Source organism: Dermochelys coriacea, chromosome 16 (genome assembly GCF_009764565.3).
Source record: "Dermochelys coriacea isolate rDerCor1 chromosome 16, rDerCor1.pri.v4, whole genome shotgun sequence".
NCBI classification, from domain to species: Eukaryota; Metazoa; Chordata; order Testudines; family Dermochelyidae; genus Dermochelys; species Dermochelys coriacea.
This window is the reverse complement of record NC_050083.1, coordinates 14,370,413-14,397,501: the sequence shown is the minus strand read 5'-3', so window position 1 is coordinate 14,397,501 and position 27,089 is coordinate 14,370,413. Positions and strand designations below refer to the sequence as shown.

The 27,089-nt window shown below is 47.5% G+C and overlaps 1 protein-coding gene across 4 annotated transcripts in view; it reads right to left on the bottom strand.

The window, feature by feature from the left end:
• Window positions 1-27,089, bottom strand: part of NCS1 (neuronal calcium sensor 1) — a 119,689-nt gene that overhangs the window by 47,875 nt on the left and 44,725 nt on the right. For all 4 annotated transcript variants that reach the window (XM_038374147.2, XM_038374146.2, XM_043498698.1 and 1 more), the window contains one exon: window positions 15,720-15,744. In XM_038374147.2, coding sequence (XP_038230075.1) covers window positions 15,720-15,744 — 25 coding nt within the window. The remainder of the gene's footprint in view (window positions 1-15,719; window positions 15,745-27,089) is intronic.

Here is a 27,089-nt window from a genome sequence, read left to right as displayed (position 1 = left end):
GCATTAAAAGTTCTCTAGTGCACTATAACATAGTGGGGTTTCAAACACCACTGTGTTAAAGTGCACTCGGGAACTCTTCATGTGCACCAGCAAGGTACACATGGACCAATTAATGCACCTTATGTTAGTCTGCTTTAGAAACCACATTCTTGTAATGCACATTACCCCACTATGGAGACAAGCCCTTTGTCTGTCCGTGCCACAGTTTACCCATCTGTAAATTGAGAACAATGCTCTCCTAATTCACTCACATCTGTAATATGCTTTAGGGTCCTCATATGGAAGGTACTATAGACCTGCAAACGTCTTCCACTTATATTTGGCTATTCCCAGCTCTGAGTACTAATACAAAGTATTTTAGACACACAACACTAAAAAGGCACCACAATTATTATTCATATTACTGTAGCATATAGGAGCCCTGGTCGCACACCAGGACTTTCTTGTGCCAGGTGCGGTGTAAACACAGAATAGACAGTCCCTGCCCCAAGGAGAGGACAATCTTATTTAACAATAAATTCTAACATGTTCCAGTAATCATTTTTCTAGGATATTGCAGAGTTGCAGTATATTATTCCTCTGACACTGCAGCCTCTTGCAGTCTCACGAACTGACTGAACAATATTGAATTTTACAATTGTTCCACAACCAAAGAAAAGGGGACTGACTTATTGCAAACCCACTAAGCCAGTTTTAAGTAGCTTGAATTCTTTAGGTCAAAATTATTTGCCGGACGCATGTTGGGGTCTGCTACTTAGAGGTGCTGAGCATCCACCACTCCAACTGAAGTCAATGGGAGCTGTGGACACTCAACCGCTCTGAAACCCAGGCCCCAGGTGCAGGGTGGGGTCAGAGTGGGCACCAAAATTGGAAAGTGTGGCTGTTATTCACTTTCAGGGCTCAATAAAAGCCTGTGTTTTCTCATTGCCCGGCACCCTCTTCACTCACGCCTTGGCATGCCCTGCTGCCTAGAGCACGTTACAAATGGCTCAAGATGCTAATGGAGGGATTTTATAGCTCAGGCGCGGCTCCTGAGGAGACAGGAGGCCTTTGTACCTAGCTGAATAAACTGCAGCTCATTTCTCATCTCACTCTTGGCATCTCAGTTCTCAAAGCTGTTTCATTTGTTCTCCCTCCACCTCATTCTTTGTGAGGCAGCCCCCTTACTAGCCCTGGGAGAACTGGAGTGGGGGGTTCAATCTCGTCCACTGAGATGTTGTATGACAACATGACTTACAGCTCACTGGGACACATGAAGGAGAAAAGTCTGACACTAAAGAGCAGTGCCTTGTACTGTACGGCCCCAGCTCCACCATGTATCGGATAGTGACAGTTCTCCTGTAAGGCAAGCCCCTGAAATTCTCAGTGCTTCCCACTGCACTGCAGTCCCCTTTGTTCTGTGGCGGCTGAGTGCTCTGAATTCTGATTAACCGCCCTGCACAAAGTACGACAGCGTGATGTCCCAATGAGTGCCGACTCACTGCTTCGGACAGAGCCTGGATCTCTAACCTATGCACAAAAGAAGCTAGGTCATTTGAAACTCCTCAAATAAAGTTCCCTGTCCCACTCTTTCATGCTTTGTGTGTCTACATTGGAGAGCCCCAGGGAGCCTACTTAACCCTCACCTGACTCACCTGTGAGCTGTGGATCAAGCCCACAGCAATACAGTCTGGGATAGAGAGTCACTAAGGCTAAGATTTTATCATGGAGGTCATGGAAGTCACAGAATCCATGAGTTCAGAGACCTCTGTGACATTTTTGCTTCAGCCCTGGGTGGTGGAGCAGGAGCTGTCAGCGAGCGCCTCCTCCACACCCCACAGCTCCTAGCCGCCATGGGCGATGGGGACCCCTGTAGCCCCAAGCTGCCACCGCGGGCAGCAGGGATCCCCGCAGCTCCAAACTGTGGTGGTGGGGGGATCCCACAGCTCCCAGCCAGCACAGGTGGCAGGGGGACCCCACAGATTCCAGTCCTGTGGGGCGCGGGGGGAGGAACCCTGCAGATCCCAGTTGCCCAGGGCAGACCCCACAGCTCCAAGCTGCTGCTGGCAGCAGGGGGGATCCCGAGCTCTCAGCCATGCTTGAGGGGGGGAAACCTGGAGCCCCTGCAGCGCTGGGTGCTGGACCTTCCTCCTTCCCCATTTTGTCATAGTTATTTTTAATAAAAGTCAGGGACAGGTCATGGGTTTCCATGAATTTTTGGTTATTGCCCATGACTTGTTTGTAACTTTTACTAAAAATAACTGCAACAAAATATTAGCCTTAATTGTCACCAAAGAGACTAGGCACCTCCTGGGAATGAAGAAAAGTCTAAAGCATATCTGTGCTGTTTCTCTCCCCATCTCCCTCCGCAGCATGCTGGGCTCTGATCCAAAGAAAACTGATTTTTGTAAAAGATTCCAGAGGCGATCCTGGCAATTACAGGCTGGTAAGCCTAACTTCAGTACCAGGCAAATGGGTTGAAACTATAGTAAAGAACAGAATTCTCAGACACATAGATGAACATGATATGTTGGGGAAGACTCAGTATGGCTTTTGTTAAGGGAAATCACGTCTCACCAATCTATTAGAATTCTTTGAGGGTGTCAACAAGCATTTGGACAAGGGTGAATCAGTCAATATAGTGAACTTGGACTTTCAGAAAGCCTTTGACAAGGTCTAACACCAAAGGCTCTTAATCAAAGTAAGCAGTCACGGGATAAGAGAGAAGTCCTCTAATGGATCAGCAACTGGTTGAAAGATAGGAAACAAAGAGTAGGAATAAATGGTCAGTTTTCACAATGGAGAGAGAGGTAAATAGTAGGGTCCCCCAAAGATCTGTACTGGGACCTGTGCTGTTCAACATATTCATAAATGATCTGGAAAAGGGGGTGAAAAGTGAGATGGCAAAATCTGCAGACAATACAAAAAGAAAAGGAGTACTTGTGGCACCTTAGAGACTAACAAATTTATTAGAGCATAAGCTTTCGTGAGCTACAGCTCACTTCATCGGATGCATTTGGTGGAAAAAACAGAGGAGAGATTTATATACACACACACAGAGAACATGAAACAATGGGTTTATCATACACACTGTAAGGAGAGTGATCACTTAAGATAAGCCATCACCAACAGCAGGGGGGGGAAGGAGGAAAACCTTTCATGGTGACAAGCAGGTAGGCTAATTCCAGCAGTTAACAAGAATATCAGAGGAACAGTGGGGGGTAGGGTGGGAGGGAGAAATACCATGGGGAAATAGTTTTACTTTGTGTAATGACTCATCCATTCCCAGTCTCTATTCAAGCCTAAGTTAATTGTATCCAGTTTGCAAATTAATTCCAATTCAGCAGTCTCTCGTTGGAGTCTGTTTTTGAAGCTTTTTTGTTGAAGTATAGCCACTCTTAGGTCTGTGATCGAGTGACCAGAGAGATTGAAGTGTTCTCCAACTGGTTTTTGAATGTTATAATTCTTGACGTCTGATTTGTGTCCATTCATTCTTTTACGTAGAGACTGTCCAGTTTGGCCAATGTACATGGCAGAGGGGCATTGCTGGCACATGATGGCATATATCACATTGGTAGATGCACAGGTGAACGAGCCTCTGATGGTGTGGCTGATGTGATTAGGCCCTATGATGGTATCCCCTGAATAGATATGTGGACAGAGTTGGCAACGGGCTTTGTTGCAAGGATAGGTTCCTGGGTTAGTGGTTCTGTTGTGTGGTGTGTGGTTGCTGGTGAGTATTTGCTTCAGATTGGGGGGCTGTCTGTAACCAAGGACTGGTCTGTCTCCCAAGATCTGAGAGAGCGATGGCTCGTCCTTCAGGATAGGTTGTAGATCCTTGATGATGCGTTGGAGGGGTTTTAGTTGGGGGCTGAAGGTGATGGCTAGTGGCGTTCTGTTGTTTTCTTTGTTGGGCCTGTCCTGTAGTAGGTGACTTCTGGGTACTCTTCTGGCTCTGTCAATCTGTTTCTTCACTTCAGCAGGTGGGTACTGTAGTTGTAGGAATGCATGATAGAGATCTTGTAGGTGTTTGTCTCTGTCTGAGGGGTTGGAGCAAATGATACTCTCATAAAGAACCAACCTTCCACACAAACTTCCTCGTGGCTGGACTTTACAAAAACTAGACAAGCCATTTACAAAACACACTTTGATTCTCTACAAAAGAAAAAGGACACTAAGCTATCTAAACTACTATATGCCACAAGGGGCCACAACAATGGTTCCCGTAACCCACCCAGCAATATTGTTAATCTATCCAACTATACTCTTAGCCCAGCAGAAGAATCTGTCCTATCTCGGGGCCTCTCCTTTTGCCCCTCCACCCCCACGAACATGATACAGTTCTGTGGTGACCTAGAATCCTATTTTCGACGTCTCAGACTCAAGGAATATTTCCAACACACCTCTGACCAACATATTAACCCACAGAGACCTTCCTGCCAACACTACAAAAAGAAGGATTCTAGGTGGACTCCTCCTGAAGGTCGAAACAGCAGCCTGGATTTCTACATAGACTGCTTCCGCCGACGTGCACGAGCTGAAATTGTGGAAAAGCAGCATCGCTTACCCCATAACCTCAGCCATGCAGAACACAGTGCCATCCACAGCCTCAGAAACAACTCTGACATCATAATCAAAAAGGCTGACAAAGGAGGTGCTGTCGTCATCATGAATAGGTCAGAGTATGAAAAAGAGGCTACTAGGCAGCTCTCCAACACCACTTTCTACAAGCCATTACCCTCTGATCCCACTGAGAGTTACCAAAAGAAACTACAGCATTTGCTCAAGAAACTCCCTGAAAAAGCACAAGAACAAATCCGCACAGACACACCCCTGGAGCCAGGACCTGGGGTATTCTATCTGCTACCCAAGATCCATAAACCTGGAAATCCTGGACGCCCCATCATCTCAGGCATTGGCACCCTGACAGCAGGATTGTCTGGCTATGTAGACTCCCTCCTCAGGCCCTTCGTTACCAGCACTCCCAGCTATCTTCGAGACACCACCGATTTCCTGAGGAAACTACAGTCCATTGGTGATCTTCCTAAAAACACCATCCTAGCCACTATGGATGTAGAAGCCCTCTACACCAACATTCCACACAAAGATGGACTACAAGCCGTCAGGAACAGTATCCCCGATACTGTCACGGCTAACCTGGTGGCAGAACTTTGTGACTTTGTCCTGACCCATAATTATTTCACATTTGGTGACAATGTATACCTTCAAATCAGCGGCACTGCGATGGGTACCCGCATGGCCCCACAGTATGCCAACATTTTTATGGCTGACTTAGAACAACGCTTCCTCAGCTCTCGTTCCCTAATGCCCCTACTCTACTTGCACTACATTGATGACATCTTCATCATCTGGACCCATGGAAAAGAAGCTCTTGAGGAATTCCACCATGATTTCAACAATTTCCATCCCACCATCAACCTCAGCCTGGACCAGTCCACACAAGAGATCCACTTCCTGGACACTACGGTGCTAATAAGCGATGGTCACATAAACACCACCCTATATCGGAAACCTACTGACCGCTATTCCTACCTACATGCCTCTAGCTTTCATCCAGATCATACCACTCGATCCATTGTCTACAGCCAAGCGCTACGATATAACCGCATTTGCTCCAACCCCTCAGACAGAGACAAACACCTACAAGATCTCTATCATGCATTCCTACAACTACAGTACCCACCTGCTGAAGTGAAGAAACAGATTGACAGAGCCAGAAGAGTACCCAGAAGTCACCTACTACAGGACAGGCCCAACAAAGAAAACAACAGAACGCCACTAGCCATCACCTTCAGCCCCCAACTAAAACCCCTCCAACGCATCATCAAGGATCTACAACCTATCCTGAAGGACGAGCCATCGCTCTCTCAGATCTTGGGAGACAGACCAGTCCTTGCTTACAGACAGCCCCCCAATCTGAAGCAAATACTCACCAGCAACCACACACCACACAACTGAACCACTAACCCAGGAACCTATCCTTGCAACAAAGCCCGTTGCCAACTCTGTCCACATATCTATTCAGGGGATACCATCATAGGGCCTAATCACATCAGCCACACCATCAGAGGCTCGTTCACCTGTGCATCTACCAATGTGATATATGCCATCATGTGCCAGCAATGCCCCTCTGCCATGTACATTGGCCAAACTGGACAGTCTCTACGTAAAAGAATGAATGGACACAAATCAGACATCAAGAATTATAACATTCAAAAACCAGTTGGAGAACACTTCAATCTCTCTGGTCACTCGATCACAGACCTAAGAGTGGCTATACTTCAACAAAAAAGCTTCAAAAACAGACTCCAACGAGAGACTGCTGAATTGGAATTAATTTGCAAACTGGATACAATTAACTTAGGCTTGAATAGAGACTGGGAATGGATGAGTCATTACACAAAGTAAAACTATTTCCCCATGGTATTTCTCCCTCCCACCCCACCCCCCACTGTTCCTCTGATATTCTTGTTAACTGCTGGAATTAGCCTACCTGGTTGTCACCATGAAAGGTTTTCCTCCTTCCCCCCCCTGCTGTTGGTGATGGCTTATCTTAAGTGATCACTCTCCTTACAGTGTGTATGATAAACCCATTGTTTCATGTTCTCTGTGTGTGTGTATATAAATCTCTCCTCTGTTTTTTCCACCAAATGCATCCGATGAAGTGAGCTGTAGCTCACGAAAGCTTATGCTCTAATAAATTTGTTAGTCTCTAAGGTGCCACAAGTACTCCTTTTCTTTTTGCGAATACAGACTAACACGGCTGCTACTCTGAAACCTGAGACAATACAAAGTTACTCAAGTTAAGTTTGAAGCAGACTGTGAAGAGTTACAAAGGGATCTCACAAGACTGGGTGACAAAATGGCAGATGAAATTCAACGTTGATAAGTGCAAAGTAATGCATATTGGAAAACACAGTCTTACAAAATGATGGGGTCTATATTAGCTGTTACCTCTCAAGAAAGAGATCTTGAGGTCATTGTGGACAATTCTCTGTAAACATCTGCTTAATGTGCAGTGGCAGTCAAAAAAGTGAACAGAATGTTAGGAACCATTAGGAAGGGGATAGATAATGAGACAGAAAATATCATAATCACACTATATAAATCCATGCTACGCCTATGCCTTGAATGCAGAGTGCGGTTCTGGTCGCCCCATCTCTAAAAAGATATATTAGAATAAGAAAAGGTGCAGAGAAGGGCAACAAAAATGATGAGGGGTATGGAACAGCTTCCACATGAGGAGAAATGAAAGACTGAGACTTTTCAGCTTGGAAAAGATGACCAAGGGGGGATATGATAGAGAGCAATAAAATCATGTCTGGTGTATGGAGAAAGTAAGTACGGCAGTATTATTTATCTCTTCATATAACACAAGAACCAGAGGTCACCCAATGAAATTAATAGGTAGCAGGTTCAAAACGAACATAAGGAAGTATTTCTTCACACAGCACACAATCAACCTGTGGAACTTGTTGCCAAGAAATGTGGTGAAGGCCAAAAGTATAACTGGGTTCAAAAAAGAATTAGGCAAGTTCATGGAGGCTAGGTCTATCAATGGCTATTAGCCAAGACGGTCAGGGATGCAACCCCATGCTCCGAGTGTCCCTAAATCTCTGACTGCCAGAAGTTGGGATTGGATGACAAGGGATAGATCACTTGATAAATTGCCATTGTTCTGTTCATTCCCTTTGAAGCATCTGGCACTGGCTACCATCAGAAGACAGGATACTGAGATAGATGGACCATTGGTGTGACCCATATGGCCGTTCTTATGTTCCTATGTACCAGAGCTGGAAGCTTGGGTGAAGAGGGTCCTTTAAGAACAAAATGCATCTGGATCAGTTGTATTTGGGAGGCAGGTGCTCTACAGGAAGGAACACAGGATTTGGACTCCCAGATTCTTATCCCTGGCCCTGCCAATGACTCACTTGGACAAGCCATTTCAGCCCCGTGCCTCAGTTTTCCCATCTGTAAAATGGGAATGAGGCTCACTCACTGCCCACAGGTTAATGTTTAGCACAGCACCTTGAACACATGGAGGGCTATACACCTGCAAAGTTACTTCAGAGCAGAACCCCCAAGCAACCTCTGCCTTCCTAAGCACTCCTCTTTCACGGACAAAGAAATCACTGATAGCCTGGGGTACTCTATCAAACAGCTATTAAGTCTTGTGCAATCAAGAATTAAACATGACATTCCATTCAGAGCATGAGCACAAGGCCCATCCTGCCTTAAAGCCCAGCTTTGGACACTGGTGTGACATGTCAGTCAATATTCTTTATGAAAATATGATTATGATATGACAGGACATAACTGAGACAGACTTAATGCAAGATGGCTCATGTGAGATATCATTGGAAAGGTTCTGATTTACTGAATGTGATTATCCTGTTTCATCCAATGAAGTGAGGTGTAGCTCACGAAAGCTTATGCTCAAATAAATTTGTTAGTCTCTAAGGTGCCACAAGTACTCCTTTTCTTTTTTTGCGAATACAGACTAACACGGCTGCTATTCTGAAATCTGTATTCTGTTTCTGTGCCTGTATCATTTCTGTATCTGAAGTTAGGAATATTGACTATGTATTTGTATTTTAGCTATGCTACTTTGGGTGACGCCCATGGCTAACACTTCAGGTACAACAATGGAAAAGCCAGACAGGGTGGATGGCCAGTCAGTGAGGAAAATGGACTGTGAAAAGCTTGGCCTTCCTGTAGAAGCTCCATACTGTCACTGACTCATGGACACTGTGATACTACAGGGTCAAGTGGTCTTGTCACCTGATACTGAAACATTACCTGGGACTTCTTGTAACTTTCCACTGTAAGGGAAGGGGGGTTAAGTTTGGGAAACAAAGGATTCCCACCTTATGTAAATCCTATTTATGGCTGGGGAGGAAGGCAAACAGGACTCCTCCTCTCCATGGCCTGTCGGCCCAAGAAAAAAGACTGCAAAAGGGAAGGCAAGGGAGGAGTCCAGACTGAGACAGGGATTCAGTCTGAAAAGGAATATAACTGCCTGCAACAATATCTAGGGTGAGAAATACTATTTGTAACCAATTTCTTCAGTGAAACCAGCTTAGTTTGCATGTTTGATTTCGTTTGCTTAGTAATCTGCTTTGTTCTGTTTGTTACCCCTTTTACCACTTAAAATCTGCCTTTCATAGTTAATAACATTTGCTTTGTTTATTATTAAACCCAGGTTCTGTAATTTCTAACAGGGGGGCTAAGAAGTGTGCACACCTCTCTCCACATTGAGGGAGGGGACGAATTTTATAATAGATCTTTGGGTCTGCACTCCAAGGGAGGCAGACATCTGAGTGCTGGAGCAAGTCCCTTAAACTGAGTCTTCACAGAGCTGATCTGCAGTTGGGTGTGACTCTGCCTGTGTGTGTGTTAGAGAAGGCTTTAATAGCCTGGCTCAGCAAGACAGTTTAAAGGGGGCCCATGCTGGCAGAAGAAGTAGACTCAGCGGTGGTTCTCAGCATATCAGGTGGCTTCCCAAGGGGTCCAACCTGTCACAACTGTTTTCCAAAAAAAATAGGGAAAGCTTCCAGAACTGCAACAGACACTGCCAGCTCCTGGCAAGCACTATAACCCTGAACTACTGAGGTCAATGGGAGTTCTTCAATTCGCTTGCGTGGGAGCCGAATCAAGCCCTTAGGCAGGGGAGCAATAAGGACAGGGGTGTTTACATGAGGAAGAAGCCAAAGCACCAGGGAGCTAAGAACCAGCTGATCTGTGACAATTCCTAGCCTACAAAGGTCTATCCTCTCTGCCAGTGGGCCTGACCAGCTCAGCAGAAGGCCCGTTTTGTGCTGACAAAGAGAGGAAATGGTCAGCTCTCTGAGAAGCGGTGTAAGAGCATGTGAATCCCCACAACATTGCTGCCTACTTCACATCCAGCTTGCAGAGACAATGAACCTTGGCTCTGAATGCTGCTGCCATTGCCTTGATCTTCCCCTTCCTATTGATGTGGCGTGGGGCCAAATTCTGCCCTGATACACACCCCCCTGCAGCCCTATCGGCATCAGCAGGTTTGCATGGACTGGGAGCGAGGCCCGTGGAGTACAACACTCCGTATAGCATTTGAAAGGCAGCGTCCCGTTCCATTCATGTACAGCATGAGCTGTAAAATACAGGTCAGCCAGGCCACTATTTCCAAAAACAGGGCTTTAAATATCAAGCACCTAAAGCCTGGCCTAGGCACCTACTCTCTTAATTTTCAGAGACACTGAACCCTCACAGCTCCTACGGATTTCAGCAAATGCTCAGCACCTCCGAAAGTCAGGTCCCTTTGGTTGAGGTGACTTGATTTGGGTGCCTTACTGTAAAGTATTCAAGGTCTGACTTTCAGAGGCATTGCATTCCTGCACCTCCCCGAGGGCGTCAGCAACCTCTAAAACAGACAGTAATTCTGCAAGACTTCCAGTGACAGCGGATCCAGTGCAGGTGGTGTGCACCAGGAGACTCTTTTACAGTGTTGCTTGATAGCTTTCTGGCTTATTGAGTTCTCCCCGCGTCCTCCAAACCCTCCACTGATTGCCCCATTGAGTGCACAGACAGAAGCAGCCGTGAACAGCAGGATTCCTGCTGCTTAACTCAGTCATGATGCCTTTAAAGGCATCTGTTTGTTAAGGAGCTTTATAGCACTTTTCTACTCTGGAAAGTGCCTACGCAAAAATGACACCTACTTACTCAGCAGATCCCTGCGTATGGGTTCACAGGTAGTTACTTCTGTGACAAAAATAAGTTTCTTGCTCCTCTTTACTTTGAGTAGCCCTGGAGAACTAACACAGCTACAGGACAGGGATTGGGATGCCATCTCTTCTCAAACATCCTGAACAGGATTGCTCAGGAAGCCAAATTCTGCCCTCAGTTACTCTTGTGCAGGGCTGTAGAAGCTGGAAGGGAATGAGTCTGTGAAGGTATTACGAGAGATGTAATCTGAAGACGAAAGCATTATGCAGGTCTGGAGAATTGCTGTAGATTATGTATAAATTAGAAAGAAGCCATCTTGACTCACAGATGCCAGGCTGAGTTTGAGAGGAGCCAACTTTTTATTGGTAAGGAATCTGATCCTGCCAAAAGAAAAGGAGTACTTGTGGCACCTTAGAGACTAACAAATTTATTTGAGCATAAGCGTTCGTGAGCTACAGCTCACTTCATCATTCGGATGCACAAGTACTCCTTTTCTTTTTGCGAATACAGACTAACACGGCTGCTACTCTGATCCTGCCAGCCTCACTTCACATCCAGTGGTACCAATGGGCAGCCCCATTGGAGGTATCACCTAAAGCTTGTCAACATTTTCTGACTTTCAATTCGTCACCAGAAGTTCAAATTTCTACAAAAAAACCCCTGAGGATGTATTTTACATCAAAAGTTGTCATGGAAAACTTTCCCGGTTTTTTGACCAGCTCTAGTTCTCCCCGTTGTGAATAGGAACGGCAGAACCGGGGCCCCAAATGAGTACTTCTGTTCAGGAGCCATCAACGTAATGAACATGGATCTACATGGCATAACCCCACTAACTTCCTTTTTCCCAGCTCTTTCTTTTGTTGATTATTTTTGGGAGGAGACATTTCACCATGTTGCAGGGCAAGAAGAGTTCTCGCTTGGCTAAGAGCACACCGAATCGAAGGATGTGTCTACACCGGGAAACTGACCAGAACAGCTACTGCAGAACCAGCAGTTCCACAATGGTTATTTTGGAATAGCTATAGCCCTTTACATTCACCCTCTACCTCATTCTGGAAGAACTTCCCATGTAGACAAGCCTTAAATAGTGCTCTCTGGAGCGGAATCAACAAGCTAAACCATTAGTCTACAAAGCATGAACTCCTGCTTATCATCTCTCTCAATACACAAGAGCGCTTCACTAAAGATAACACACCATGCTGGAAACTGAAGTGCACTTTAATTGTGTTTCTCTGCTCTCCAGCGAGATTACAAATGTTATTATTTACAGTCAGATATGGGGCACGCAGGGCTCCCTAGATGTAATGGGCACACAATGGATAATCGCCTTGACATCAGGATGTCTTTTGTTTAGTGTCCAGATGCCTTGTCCTTAATCTGCCCCATGCATGAAATGAAAATCCCATTATCCCAGTCCAAAGGAAATCTCAGAAAAGGAATTCTCCCCAGCCCTGGCAACACAATGGGTTGCTGAATGCTACTGAGAACAGAATTACCATAATCCAGTTTGGCTGGTGTGACACTGGGACAGAATTCTTCCTGCTATACATGCCGAAACAGCTGCTGAGTTTTAAGCCAGCAGGATGCAAGAGTTTTTAAAAAAAGAAAAACAAGGCCCTTTCCACCAGTGTGCTTTCACTACACCCACAGGGCCTGCCGTCCAGAGCTGCTGAGCACTCTCAACTTCACTTCACATCTGTGGGAGCTGCACATGCTCAGCACTCCTGAAAATTAGGTCTCATCATCTTTCCTCCCACATCCCCAACCTAGAATAATTGCCACAGTGGAAAGGTTGCACCAAGGTCCTGATCCTGTTACCCTTATTCACAAGAAGAGCCCCCCATTGCTTGCACGAGTAAGGGCTAGAGGATTGAGGCCTACTCTCAAAGGAATATTCAGACGTTGCCCCCTGGGTTATGGTCATAATCCTTTCAAGCCAATGCTACAGAAAGGGGGCTGGTATCCTGCTAATCAGGAGATCTGGTTGCCCCATGCAAAGGAGAACCTCTCATGGCTTCTGATGCTGAGAGGCCTTACAAAAACCAAGACAGTTTCCCAGGGGTGCATGTGTCACCTTCATTAAAGAGACACACCACCACACTCACTCTCCAACTGAGGCTCGTGAACCTTGATTCTCACCCACATTAGGCTTCATTTACCATGACAACCCGCAAAATGAAGAGGGTGGGATATCTGCACACTGCGCTGTCTTTAAGAGGACAAGAAAAGCTCTTTTCCTTGCTGGATCAAATTCAGCATGCCGCACACACCAGTCAGGCTGCATTGTGTAATTTAGGTGGGTTTTCAAGATAGTCTACTGATGAGCCAGCTGCCATAACCAACATGTTACAGGCATTTAAAGAAATGCCAAGGCAATGGACCTGATTCTGTTCTGGCTTGCTCTGCTTTTACACCCATCTACACCATCTCTGGCTTTGATGGGATAGTTTCTGATTGCTGCTGGAGACTCAGTGCCTGTGTATTTATTCCATGCAGGAGCTAACCCATCAAAGCTAGAGACGGTGCTAAGACAGGGCTTGGCAAGCTGAGTTTTTCGCTGATCACTTCGTTCCATTTCTTCCTTCTGCTGGGAGCAGATGGAATTTGATTTTTCACCTTTACCCAGAGCCAAGAGCGATGGGCTCTTGCACGTGCTGCGAGTGGCGGTGGAAAGGCACCAGCATTGCTGCCCGCCACGTGCGCTAGAACACGTTGTGCAGAACGAGCACAGCAGGCCTGGGCTTTATGTATGGCGCTGCACCACAGGGGAGCCCTTCAGCGGTGTTAAGAGCCGCTCGCTCTCCCTTCACATTTGTCACTGTCTCTCACGCCCGGGCAGGCTCAGAAAGGTTTCAGCGCTTGTTCGAATGCAGAGGTGAGCGTGTAACAGCACCAATGTCAGCACTTGCTTTGGAGGCAAAGCTCATTTATCCGGAAAACTGCAGCACAGAAAACCTGCAAACACGGGTTGTCGCTTTTTTTTATTTTTTTTTTTAAAGCTGCTCCATTAGTTATGCTGCTCTCTGGGAGTTTTGAAGCTGCCTAACATGCAGCATTATCCAGCTATTAAGCCATGTAGATCGCTCTTAGGAAGACTCTGAATCTCCCCGAGACCCAAGATCTTCAGGGCTTTATGTCACACTGCATCGCATGCAGCCTGACAGGGAGGGGAGGAGAGGGTGGCTGGGACTCTGCAAACTGAGACCCCCCACTTCTGCTACCATCCCTGGCTAACGTTGCCATCACGTTTGGTTCTGCAGTGGAGCGAAAGATCATTGTGCCGGGCAGCCTGCCCCATGGTGTCTGCCTGCTGCAGCTAGAGGTAGGCCTATATTGCAATCCAGCATGACTGCAGCTCGGTCAGACGTACCCGCGCTAGCTACCGCCAATAAAAATGGCACTGTAGGTGCAGTGGCGTGGAGCTCAGCGTGGGCTGTAGAATCCAGTGTGATGCTGGCAAACCAGGTGCCAGCTTATACCAAGGTGCCCATGCCTCACTTGGATACCAACAAACACAGAGCTGGAATTATCTGGCTCACCTGCATGTTAGTATTGTTAGAACAGGTATCAGAGCTACAAAAATGTGCTTAGTGTTTAGGGTTCACTCAATGCTTGTAAGTTGCTGCAGGCAATAATCTCCCTTACAACACCTGTCTCCCATATTGTAAGGTAATATTGAAACATTTGCGTTGTAACCCTCTGTAACTCAGGAAAGAGACATTAATCCACATGAAGTACTCCACCAGTCTCCACCAGGAGGTGTTATCTCCTGCCCAACAAAGGAAGGCCCATCAACACCAGATGAACTTTTGTGGAACGTCAGAGGACAAAAGACTCTCCCCGACCCCAGGAAGAGAAGACATGCAAGTGAATTCTTCCCAACAGAATTAGCAACTGGAAGCAGAAGGGGGGAAGGAATAATAAGCCCTAAAAAAAGGAACTGTATCTTTTACGCTGCTTGGACTCTGAGGGGCAAGGATTACTAAGCATAAACAAAAGATCCCCAGTGTTTGGCCTGCGTTAGCCCTAAAGGACATGTAGAGCTTGCTTATCCTAATTTGTGCATATATATGTTTACCAGCCTTATCCTTGTAAATAACTTTCATTTCCTTTTCCTAGTTAATAAACCTTTAGATAATTTGTTACAGGACTGGCTACAAATCTTGTCTTTAGTGTGAGATTGAAGGTGCAATTGACCTGAGGTAAGTGACTGGTCCTTGGGACTGGGAGTAACCTGAATGTTGTGATTTTTGGTGTAAGGGACCATCTATCACAAAGGAAAGCTTGCCTAGGTGACAATATAGACCAGAGTACCCAAGAGGACTGTCTGTGACTCCATGGTTAGGCTGTTATAGGGCTTGAGGAGTTTACACTTGATGCTTGATTGGTGAAATCTAAGTAGAGAACTCAGCCAATTTTGGGTTTGTGCTCTGCTTCTTAACAGTCTGCCCTGAGGTTGGGGTTGAACCACTGCAGGACAGCTTGACCCTCTGGGTACATATTTGATTGCTGAAGCCAGCATCATCACATCTACACTACTATTTTTATCAGTGTTATGTCTTCCTGAGCTGCAAACACACTTTGGATTGCAGTGCAGCTGAATCCCAAGGGTGGTTTTGAGTCATGAAAACACTTCCTGTCCAATGGAGTTCAAAGAGCAGGTGAGGAACTAATACTCAGTACAGAAGAACCTGGCATCCAAGTAGCTGCATGCAGAGCCTGGTGCCTGAACGAGGCAGAAATGGATTATGGGAAAGACTGTTGGGAACAGGAGCCACACCCTGAAATGACTTGTGTATGAGTCTTTTGTCTCATGACGCCTGCCTTTGCTTCTCAGTTTAGCCAGCTTCCCAGGCAATACAACTCTGAAAAGAAACGGAGGCAAACATGCGCATACGGTTACACAAGATGCACGCACTCACACACGCAGCAGAGAGAACTGACTTGTCACTCAACAGCTGCATGCACACAGCACTTGGGAACTCACAAGAATCAGAAACATGGGGCTAGAAACTCACCACTGCTGCACCTCCTTCTCTGTAACTGAAAGAGAAAACAAGAAAGACAAGGGTTAAGCCATTTGGAGTCTTTTCCTCTGAGTTTTTTCATTTTAAGCTGACTGGTTTCTATAGCGTGGTGACTTGATTGCAGTGCACAAGGACCTTCCTGGGGAGAAAATGCCAGCTGCTAAGGGGCTCTTTAATCTACGGCAGAAAGTCATCACAAGAATCAATGGCTGGATGTTAACGCTAGACAACTTCAAATTCAATAAGGCACAAATTTTTTAGCAGTGAGGGTGATTAACCATTGGAACAAACTACCAAGGGAAGTGGGAGGATTCTCCATCTCTTGTCTTCAAATCGAGAATGGACGTTTTTCTGGAAGATGCTTTAGCCAACTAGAAGGTACTGTGCTCGAAACTGGGGTACCTGGATGGAAGTCAGTGGCCTGTGATATACAGGATGTCAGACGAGATGATCTAATGGTCCCTTCCGGTCTTAAAATCTTTGAACCTATGAGTATTTTTGCTACCTTTAAGACTTATTACATCATGTCAGTTAGCAAAACTTTCTGGGCCAGATACTCAGCTAATGCAAACCAGGAGTTCCACTGGTTTACGTTGTGTATCACCGATTTATGCCAGCTGAGGATCTGGCCCTATTTCTCCCCCTCTTGCAGCGTAAGGTGAAGGCTGACATAGAGGAAGGCCACTAAACAATCAGGAATTTCTTTCCAATGCATCTTGTGCCATGACACGGCAAGTTAAAAGTACCTGCTTCTTCTTCAATCTCAACACATAAACACACACACACACACACACCCCGCACAGACAGATAAATGGCCTCCCTCCCTGTTCAGCGCTACCCCATCTGCCAACATGCTGACTTTAAGAGCTGTCTGTTTGCGCCAGGTTCCTTCATACCGGTTGTCTTAAATGCCGTTGTCACATTTCTTCCCTGCTGACTAGCTAAATCTCCAAAGAAAGTGCTCACTGATGGTTTCGAGATCTTTTGATGCCTTTGCTTGTCATACCTCTTTTTCTCTTAATCTGAAGCTTCAGAGCTGACTCCCTCCGGGTTTGATGAGCAGCGCGTGTGAAGATCCCATTCCTTTTCTTGCCTTCCTCCCCCCCAAGTCCTATTTTTGTTGCTCAGTTGTCATGCGGTCCTTTTCAGCTGTGCACAGCCTTCCGCAGCTCTCTTGCTGCAGGCAAATACACTTAATGATAGGGCTTCTACCACAGCACAGGGGCAGAGAGGAAGGACAGAAGGTTTCAATTCCTGGTTCTTGTGTGACCCTAGACAAGTCACTTAGCCAAGCTGTGCCTCTGTATTTTCCCAAAGGAAACATGGAATTAATACTTCCCTTACCAGACTGTGCGAGGGCTAATGCACAAATGCTTCTAAAGTGCTTTGAGTTCCTTGGACTAAAGAAGAACCTTATTTTCTGTTGTGGCAGCACCCAGAGGCCCCAATCGGGGATCAAGGGTCATCGTGCCAGGCTCTGTACACTCTCGGAACAAGACAATACCTGCCCTTGCTGCAATTTATATAAAACATTCATGGGGTTTTTAGCATCAACCTTCAAATTCCAATAGGAAATGATTCCCAGGCCATAGTTCCCAGGCGCGGGCTGGCTCTGAAGTCTGGAAATGATGTACAGAGCGGTGATGATTTGGAGGATCTGTCTGTAAAAGTCACGAATGCTGGTTGACATGATGAAGGTGTTACTCTGAAAACTGCCGTATGGCTAAATGCTTCTGCGTGAGCGTGGAACCCACCAGGGGCTGGCAAGGTCTGCATCTCATCTTCCCCAGGCCAGGGACAATGGAGAGTTGTCACCCTTAATGGCTGGGCTCTAACCAAACAATAGCTATGCTAAGGAGGGTGCCGGAGTGGGGAATAAGTTTTCTCCATCTTTCCTGAACAAGGGCCCTGGGTTTGGAGAATGGAAAGTCACCAAGCAGAAGACAAACACCAAGGTGTCAATGCCAGCCCGTAAAACCCGAAGAGACTAGGTGGGTCGGGGGAAGACACACAACGACACACAGGAATTTCAGGCAGGAGAGGGGAAAGGACGGATTGGACCAGGTCAGCGGAGACAAGAAGATCCCATGTCTCAGAACTCACGACATGGAGCAGACAGACCTGGATAGCCTCGGATGACCCTGACCCCTACCCAAAGAAGGCACTGGAGTGGTGAGGAAACTGAGGCAGGGAAATAGGTGTAGGGTTGATTACTCGTGTATAGATCTGTTCATTTCTCTTGCTATTAAAGAAAGAGCAATGCTGGGTTCTAGTCCCGTGCAAAGTCTGTATGTGTTAAAGTGTAACCCAACAGGCTCACACCATTGGCTGGAGCTCAAGGAGAGGGTGGGTTTAAGCTATGGGGGAACTTGACAAGCCAAGGCCTGGGCAGCAGCCACATGGGCTGCGCTCTCGAGTGGGCCCAGCGGGGTGCTAAGGTGGTGCCCAGGCATTGTGCCTATTCTGACTCCGGAGACTTACAGCACACAGGATCCAGCACCTGGATCCCCTGGCAACAGTCTGGGGAGTGGTCCAGAAGGCCTGGTCGAGCCCCTCCCCATGACAAGAACTTTCCCTTGTCACCAGTTCAAGCCTGGCTGACGTCAGAACCTCTGCGTGGCTGTTCAGTGACTTAATGAGTTAATGGCCGCGCTCAGCCAGCATCCTTCCCGGCAGTGACTGAAAGAGACGGACAGGCTGAACTACCTAGTCAGTCCTCCCACTAACAGTACTGAGACACAATGGCAAAGCTGCGTGAGGGACGCTGCTGCTGCTGCTGTCTATGCTGTACCCATTCAGTCGATAAATAGGGCATCTCTCTGCAACGTGAAATGTTATACACACACTGAATTCATTCCAATGGGGAGCCTATTTACTTCCACAGTACTTCACATTAGCAAAGAGATTTCCAGCAAAGTAGCTGCATGAAAACTCTATTATTAACACATCCTGGGCATGCGTAACTTCATGATATTGACAAAGTTCGGCTTATTTCCTGTCGATTTGCTAAGTATGACCATTTAAACACAGAAACCTGGAGAGAAAATTCAGTTAGCTCATATTAACTCTTAAAAAAAGAAAACACCCAGCGTTTGGTCACTTGATAAAACTAACAGGGAATTTAAAAATGTATTTTTCAATTTCCCCCTAAATAAGACAGCCAGAAAGTGGAAGTTCATCAAAAGGGCGATTCTCAGGCACGTAGGTCCCCTATCAGCTGAGGCTTTACATAGTGACATGGAGTTTTGATTGTAGGTGAAGCTGTATTGCCTGCCCTGAGGGCTCAAGAGATTGGCTAGAAACATTTTTTTTAATTGGAAGCTGAGACTCACAATCACGTGACTCCAGGAGCTGGGGGTTTAAGGAAAAAGCACCCAGTAATGTTAGAAATAAAGTGGCGAGAGTTGGCACCACAGACGGAGTAGGATCTAAGCATCTCTTAAAGAACATCTGTTTGGAGCTATTATTGATGGGCTGGGAGACAGCTGTCTAAATCTCAGAGGTGCCCATATGTTTCTATCCCAAACCTGGAAAACACAATCATGCACACTAAGGTCTGTTTAGCAGAGAATAAGCTGCATTTCACCTTTTCATATTCTCTCTTCTTTCCCCATCCCCTGTCTCCTGCAAGCATCCATTAAACCAGTGGTTCTCAACCATGGGCCCAGCGGCGGGCCGCAAACAAGTTTCAGAGGGTCCGCCAAGAAGGGCCCATGTTAAACTTGTTGGGGCCCAGGGCAGAAAGCCGAAGCCACACCACATGGGGCTGAAGTCCGGGGCCCTGATCCCCACCATCTGAGACTGAAGCCGAACTTAGCTTTGCTAACCGACTGCCCTGTGGCATGGGGCCCCAGGCAATTGCCCTGCTTGCTACCTGCTAATGCTGGCCCTGGCTTTTATATGCAGCAAATCAGTTGTTGTGGCACAGGTGGGCCGTGGAGATTTATAGCACGTTGGGAGGGTCTCAGAAAGAAAAAGGTTGAGTACCCCTGCATTAAACTGAATATGCAGATACTAGGCAACTAGGCCCATGGTCATCAGGCCAGAGCCATGACAGTGCACTCTCAGCTCTCCCCGCAGCCCCCCTCTCAGGAGTTGAGAGGATACAACACGTGTGATTATACATTTTGCCAGGGGGAAGACGGAATGTTTCCTGCTTACTAAGCCTGGGACAATATTCTTTGGTTGTCTCGTAACAGATCTAGAGTTACATAAATTCATGTCTTTAGGGGAAGGACCTGGTTACTCAGGAAAGCAACATCATGGACCAGGTGGCTGAGGAACGTTACTGGTGCTGGGACCTGTTTGCACACTCACCCTCTCTTCTGCTGGTGATGCAGGGAGCCAAGGGATTGTGGCTAGTTCAAGGCACCAGCAGGAAGACTGGTGCCAGGAGGCTGGCTGAAGAGGGAATAGCCTTGTTTGTCATTGCCTCCACATCTCCCATCTACATACTAACAACAACAACAACAAAAGCACTAGGTCTGAAATTGACTAGGATAATGAGGCAGAGTGGCTACATGTGGATATGTGAGCAGCTGATAAAAATAGAAACTCCAAGACACATGAACAGATGCCAATTACCTTGAATGGTGAGGCACCCAATAAAAGAAAGCAATTTTCCATCAGAAAGATTTATAATGTGCTTGGCAAGAAGCACAGACTGGAGAAGGTAAGGGCTGGAGTAAACACAACATCGGGGCAATAGAGACAGCACATACAAAACCTGCCTCCAGCGGGATGCTGTTGGCGAGGTGGTTCCAGAAGCCCCTGCTACCAGCTGCCAAAGAAAAAGTGGGCCAGACCCCCCTCTGGTATAAATCACACAGCTCTATTGGCTTCAGGAGAGTGACGCTGATTTGCGCCAGCTGAGGATCTGGCTCGGTGACTTTGCGGTGGTGCATAGAAGCCCCATTTGGGATTAGGGCTCCATGTCATCGGTCACTGAACACACACTCAGTGAAAAGATGGGCCCTGCCCCACAAGGCTTACAATCTAAGTGCTTGTCTTCACTATACTTACTCGAGTGTTGTCCCGAATCCAAATCCCATCCACACCCACAAACCTCTTGCTCAAGCGTGGTGGTACTTCACTTCTGGGCTAGCGGGCCTGTCAGCGGGATAGGCTAATGCCCAGTGCTGCCAACATTCGAGCTGCTAATGTCACCACTCAGCACTGTGGACGCAGGCTAAGCAACTTGGACGGCGCTCCTCCTCCTATGCTTTCCAACAATTCCTCCTGGCCCATACTTCCTTGCCATTTACTGACTCCCTGGTCTGCATGGGAAGTCACCTACCAGTCCTTACTCACTGGTGAGGCCTTTAAGCCCCATACTGCATGCAGCTTGCTGTGCCAGCAACATTGCTGATGTGTGGCTACAGAAACAGAAAGCTGGCATCCTGGAGATCGTCTTCTCAGTGGGCTGCCAGCTGGGAGAGCATGCCAAGCTGGAACCAGCTTACTGAGTTGCTGGGTGAAGACCACTTTCTCGCAGGTGACCAGACAAGTTCTCTCACAATATGCTGCAAAACAGTTCAGCTTAGTGCAGCACCAAGAGCCCTATGATATGCCCCTAGAAGGCCGAGCACGCCACACGGGCACGCAGCACCAGTGTGGGATGCAGCAACTCCAGTATCGGCTTCTCAGTGTGACGCTCTCACCTAGGTGAGGCCAGCTCCAGCGGTCACACACGGGTGCCAATCACTGGGTGACATTCAGACCCGACTGCAGTTAATGGTAAAACTCCCACTGACTTCAACAGCATCAGGATTTCACCCCATGAGTCTTCAGAGATCAGATGCACTCTGAGCCAGTGGAGGGGCATGGGCCAGAAGGGAGGCTCCCAGAGCATAGGGATCAGGGACAGCAGGAGAAGAACAATGTCTATTTTCACTGGAGAAGCTTGTCTAGACTGGGAACTCTGGAAGCCAGGTGGGAAATTCAAATGCAGACCCCGGGGAGGGAATATTGGCACTTGGGTGGGAGCTCTGCTTTGGCAGCTCTGCAGGAGGGATTTCAGCAGCACCGTCTAGCAGGGTGGTCAAGAAACAACCATTGTAGAGGACAGAGAGGCCTGGGCTTAATGACACATCAGTCAGAGAGAGAAGCCTTGTCTACATGGGAGAAATTGACCTGCATCGCTATTCTGGAATAACTCCCCTATGTGGACGCTCTTCTGGAACACAGCGAGCTATTGCCGAATAGCTATACTGGATAATTTCCCTGTGTGGGCAACCTCTGCCCCTTGGATCTAGCTGTAAGGATGGGATGAGCAGAGCTGTTGGGCTAAGAAGAGCCTCCAAACATTGATGTGTGGAGGTAACAAGTAAGTCAAAGTCGGCCCTGACTTACACCCCAATGAAGCACCCCACATGCCCAGTGCCCGTCAGATTTAATGCTGCGGGGCTCTCTGACCCAGTTGCAGTTTCAGACACCTCTATCATTTCCTTTGCTGGCTTCAGCGGGCAGTGCAGGCGATCAGCACATCAGGAGCTCAGATTGCTTGTTTAGATGCCTTCATGTAGATTTAGGAACCCTAGTTTGAAAACATTGGCCTGATCCTCTCATGGAGGATCATGAATCCCCAGTGCAACCCAAACTGGGACTCATCTGAAAGGACAGGTCTGAAAAGCAGCCTGAAGGTACCAGTGTCATTTGGTGGCACGAAAGAGGTTAAAGGCATTTAATGCTTCAAATGCTGTGGTGTGGGGTTAACTCAACAGGAAAGACGCTCCCCCAGTACATCCACAGCTGCCATAGAGGGGAATACGAACCATTTTCTCCATCTATCTAGCTACTTATACCTTCGTTCCTGCGCTCCCTGAGTGGTTCACAGCCACTAATGACGTCTCCCCTCTTCCTCTTACGAGGGGATGGGAGTATATTCAGGGGATGATGTAGGAATAAATAATAAAATAACCCCTACAACAGGGGGTCTTCTGTAATGGTGCCAGGGAGGTGTTAGCCAGGGAGCAGAGCACAGGATGGGGATGGGGATGGGGGGTCAGCTCAGACCACCCATGCTAATTGCTCTCTAGCCTCTCTCTCCAATTGCATTTCCTCTCAGGTTCTATTTCAGACTCAGCATCAGTGTTTCAACTCCAGCAGGAAACAATTAAGAAACTTGCACTTTTTTTAGTAAGGGAAAAATGCCTCTAACTACACACTCCCGTTGGGTGGGCAGGGAGGAAGTGATGGAATGGAATCCCTGTCATCTGGAGCACAGCTCTCACTCTGGGATGCAAGCAGCAGCCTCCCAAAACCCACTGAGCACAGCCACGGGAGAGGCTCTCGTGAGTGTATGATGCTGACAGGTTGGGTGCTCTGGGTGGTGAGATTGTCAGTGCTTACCTAGTTGGAGTTGTGCATCTAAATCTCCTAAGTTCTGTAGGAATGGAGCCTCTAAATACCCTAGGGTGGCTTTGAAAAATCTCAGCCTACAACATCAACTCTACTAGAAAGCAGAGTGTGCCCTGCTATTATATGGTAAGTACTGTACAGATATGGTCCCTGCACTGGGGACCCATAGCCTATGTAGATGGACAATATATAACACACTAGGAGACCCAGAGAAAGAAAAGCTCTTAGGGAGAACCTAACAGAAAAGGGTGATAGGTTATGGCTTGCAGCTTCTTCTACCTCAGTGTTTGCTTGGGCCACATTCTGATCTCAGTTACAGGGGCGAAAACCTGGAGGATTACCACTGGAAGTTAGTGGATTTACTCCAGATCGCACCTGGTGTAAACAAATTCCTGGCCATCCGGTGTAAATGAGCTCCAGGACTCACTCCAGACTGTGCACAGCTCCGGATCTAGCCACTGACAGTCTCATATTAGGCAGGGAGGCTGAAATGCGACCTGAAGTAGAATACTGTTGAGCCAGCCCATTCCGCCATGTGCCCTGCAGCGCTGTCTCTCCTGCTGCCAGTGAGGCATCCTGCATGGCTGCTGCATACGCAGAGGTATCCTGGGCCGGCCTGTAGGCTGGGGACAGCAGCCTAGGGCCAGTGTGTAACAACAGCTGTAAACCACAGGGAGGAATGTGCTTCCTCTTTTAAGCAGCTAATTAACCTTTAGGAACCTGTGGACTTGAAGGTTTCTTCTGGGCTCTTGAGTGGGGAGAGGGAAGTTTAACAGCCAAAGGTCTCAAGGAGAGGAATGGCCTTTCCTCGCTGGCCTCCTTCAAAACCCATGCCTCGTCTGATCCCAGTGGAGGGGCTCGCACGTCCTCTCTCACGCAGCCTGAACTGGCTTTGAATTCCATTCCTTCTAAAGAACAGCGATTTCATGGGAGCATGTTCCTAAGGAAGGCCAGTCTGGTGACACACAGAGCAACGTGCTCTATGTGCTCTAGGGCAGTAGCTCTCACCCTTCCAGACGACAGTCCCCCTTTCAGGAGTCAGATTTGTCTTGCGTACCCCCAAGTTTCACCTCACTTAAAAACTCCTTGCTTACAAAATCAGACATAAAAATACAAAAGTGTCACAGCCACACTACTACTGAAACATTGCTGACTTTCTCATTGTTACCATATAATTATCAAATAAATCAACTGGAATATAAATATTGTGAGTACATTTCAGCGTATAGTATAGAGAGCAGCATAAGCAAGTCATTGTCTATAGGAAATTTGAGTTTGTACTGATTGCACTAGTGCCTTTTATGTAGCCTGTTGTCAAACCTGGCAAATATCTAGATGAGTTGATGTGCACCCTGGAAGACCTCTGCGTACCCCTCACTGAGAACCACTGCTCTAAGGGGTGAGCCCTGAGCTCTCCCACTCCCATGGAGCTAGGTCTGAGTACTGAATAACATTCGGCCTTCTCTGTATTGCTAAGGGCTCCCCGCCCGCCCCCGTCTCTCTTTGTTCCTAGGAAGCTTTTTCAGGGCAAGAGCAGGCTCCCGGAGTACTGTCTGCACTGCTCCCCATTCATCTCCCATGGCCTCTTCAATGCTAGGCAAAGATGAAAGGAAACGCAGCAAGTCGCCCTGGCATAAAAGCACAGGCAGGGGAGCCCTGGTAATGATATCACGAAGCAACAGTCACGGCGAGTCAGGGCTATGGGGAACACAGGTTCCAGTCCCTGGTGCTGAGCACCACGAAAAAGAGCTGGCTCTCTGGTCAACATACACAGGAAAGGGGAGCCTAATGCACTTCCCTGCAATACAGCTGGAGGTCACGCAGAGAGTCAGTGACAAAGCAGAGGACAGAACCCCGGAGTACTGATTACGTTAACACACTTTGCAGGAGGGAGCCGGATTGCAGCTCTGCGTGGTTAAGGATGAAATCCTGACTCCACTGGGGCCAGTGGGAAAACTCTCATCAGTGCATGAGACAGAGTTTGAGGGCCTGTTTGCAACTGTGGGACAAATTCCTGCCGGGATGAATAACCATCACAACCACCCCCTCACCTTCCCCGCCAAGTGCCAGATGCCCCTCTACCCAACTTCTCCAGCAAACACAAAGCAGCATGGATATTTAAAAACAAAACCCTACCAACACAAAACACTTCACTGCACATACAAGTCTCCCCCTGGGGTGAGGACGAGAGAGAACAAGCCAGAAGTGACAGATGTTAGGCACTTAATCCACATCTGGAAAATACTACAGTGATGAGGAAAGGAGAAGAACCTATATGGAATTCAACAGAGGAATTCACTCCCTATGGTTAAGACCCTTTCATGAGGAAGTAGGGAGAGTTCCAGGCCTGGTCTACGCATTATCCTGCACCAGTTTAACCAATGGGGCGATTTTATACTGGTTCAGTTAAACTGGAGCAACTGGGTGTGTGGACACTATTTCAACCTGGCTTGTGTCATTTAACCTTGTGCCAGTAAATTTACAGGAACAAACTCAACTGATAAAACCAGTTTAAAACCGATACAAGGTCTACACGCACAAAAGTTGCACCACTTAAACTAAGTCAATTGCAACTTCTGTGTGTCAACAAAGCCTTAGAGAAATCAGTGGGAGAGTCAGAAATGTGAGCCCAGGCCTGGTAAATTACAGGGCATGGAACACTAAGCCAGAAGAGATAGTTCTTTCCCCCAGTTTATCTGAGCAACTGGAGACAGCACAAATCTGGGTGTATAATCTTAAATCTTTCCCTCTGAGCAGCACTGAGAGATGTCACTGCCTATGCTCTCCTACTGCAAAAGAGCTTCATTTCAACGCTGCTTCGCCCCCAAACCCAGGTCTTTCTAATAAAGCAGGAGAACAGACAGGATAAAGGAAGTTGGCCCATATATTGTGGGATACGTTTGAGAGACTCCCAGGACCCAAGTTGGAGGGGGGGTGGGCACCTGCATCTACACTGCAAAACAATTGGCTTGAACTTTAGGTCCTAGCTTGATTTGGGTTTGAACCCTCCATATCCGCAGCGAACTAGGACCCCAGGTCCGAGTTCAAGAGATTTGTGTGTAGACAGAAAGGGGGGTTGGGCTCAAGCCTGAGTCTGAGCCCCAGCTTACACTGCAGTGTAGACACGCCATAGGAGACCTTCCAATTCCAACCAGAGCTCAGCAGACACTGAATCCTTCATACATTATAACAGTGGGAAAGTAAATGGGTTAAACTCAATGAGTCACAAGACCATTGTCCCTGGGGGTAACTCCATTAATCCCAGTGAACCCACTGGTCTTGAGCCAGCCAGTCGTGAAGTTCAGCCATGTGGAGGAGTCCCCTGCTGTGCCCCTCTGACCCCTGATGCCCTGCATCGCACAGGGAACGGCATAGGCATTGCACACGTGCCTGCAAATTCAGGTATGGCAAGAAACTGGAGGATGCTTCGCGCCTTTGTCAGGTGAAAGCAAGCCCAGCACCCCGTTCACTGCCTGTAAGGAAGGTGAGAGAGGTCAGGGAGGGGAGGCTTTTGGAAGCCTGCCCGAACACAACTGCAGAGCAGATGACATCTGCCCCCACGTCTTGCCCCGGGAGCATTTCTGTGGCTGGCTGGCGCATTCTGTTGGCACATGTGTGCCTTGCCACACACCCTGCGTGTGTTCCGGTACAGCACTAGTCCCCTGCTGCAACCACAAGGACATGCGTGTCCTCTCCCTTCCCCCTTGCTTACACAATAAATCAAAAGACGACAGCCTCGCCTCTGGTTTCACGGGGACTGTCCCTCTCTTATGGAGGCTTGCAGATGAGAAATTTTCCTGACAGCCCAGGCCCGGCTTGGTTTGCGACCCAGCCTAAAACAACATGAAGCAGATCCTGGGATGCATTGCAGCCTTCATCACAATACGAAACCGAGCCCCCTAACGTGTGCGTGCAAGCTTGTGTATGCATGTGTTACTATGCGTATGTGCCTGGCGGACGGTGCATGCTCTTGATGAGGGAGGAGCCAGGTGTGCAGGCCAG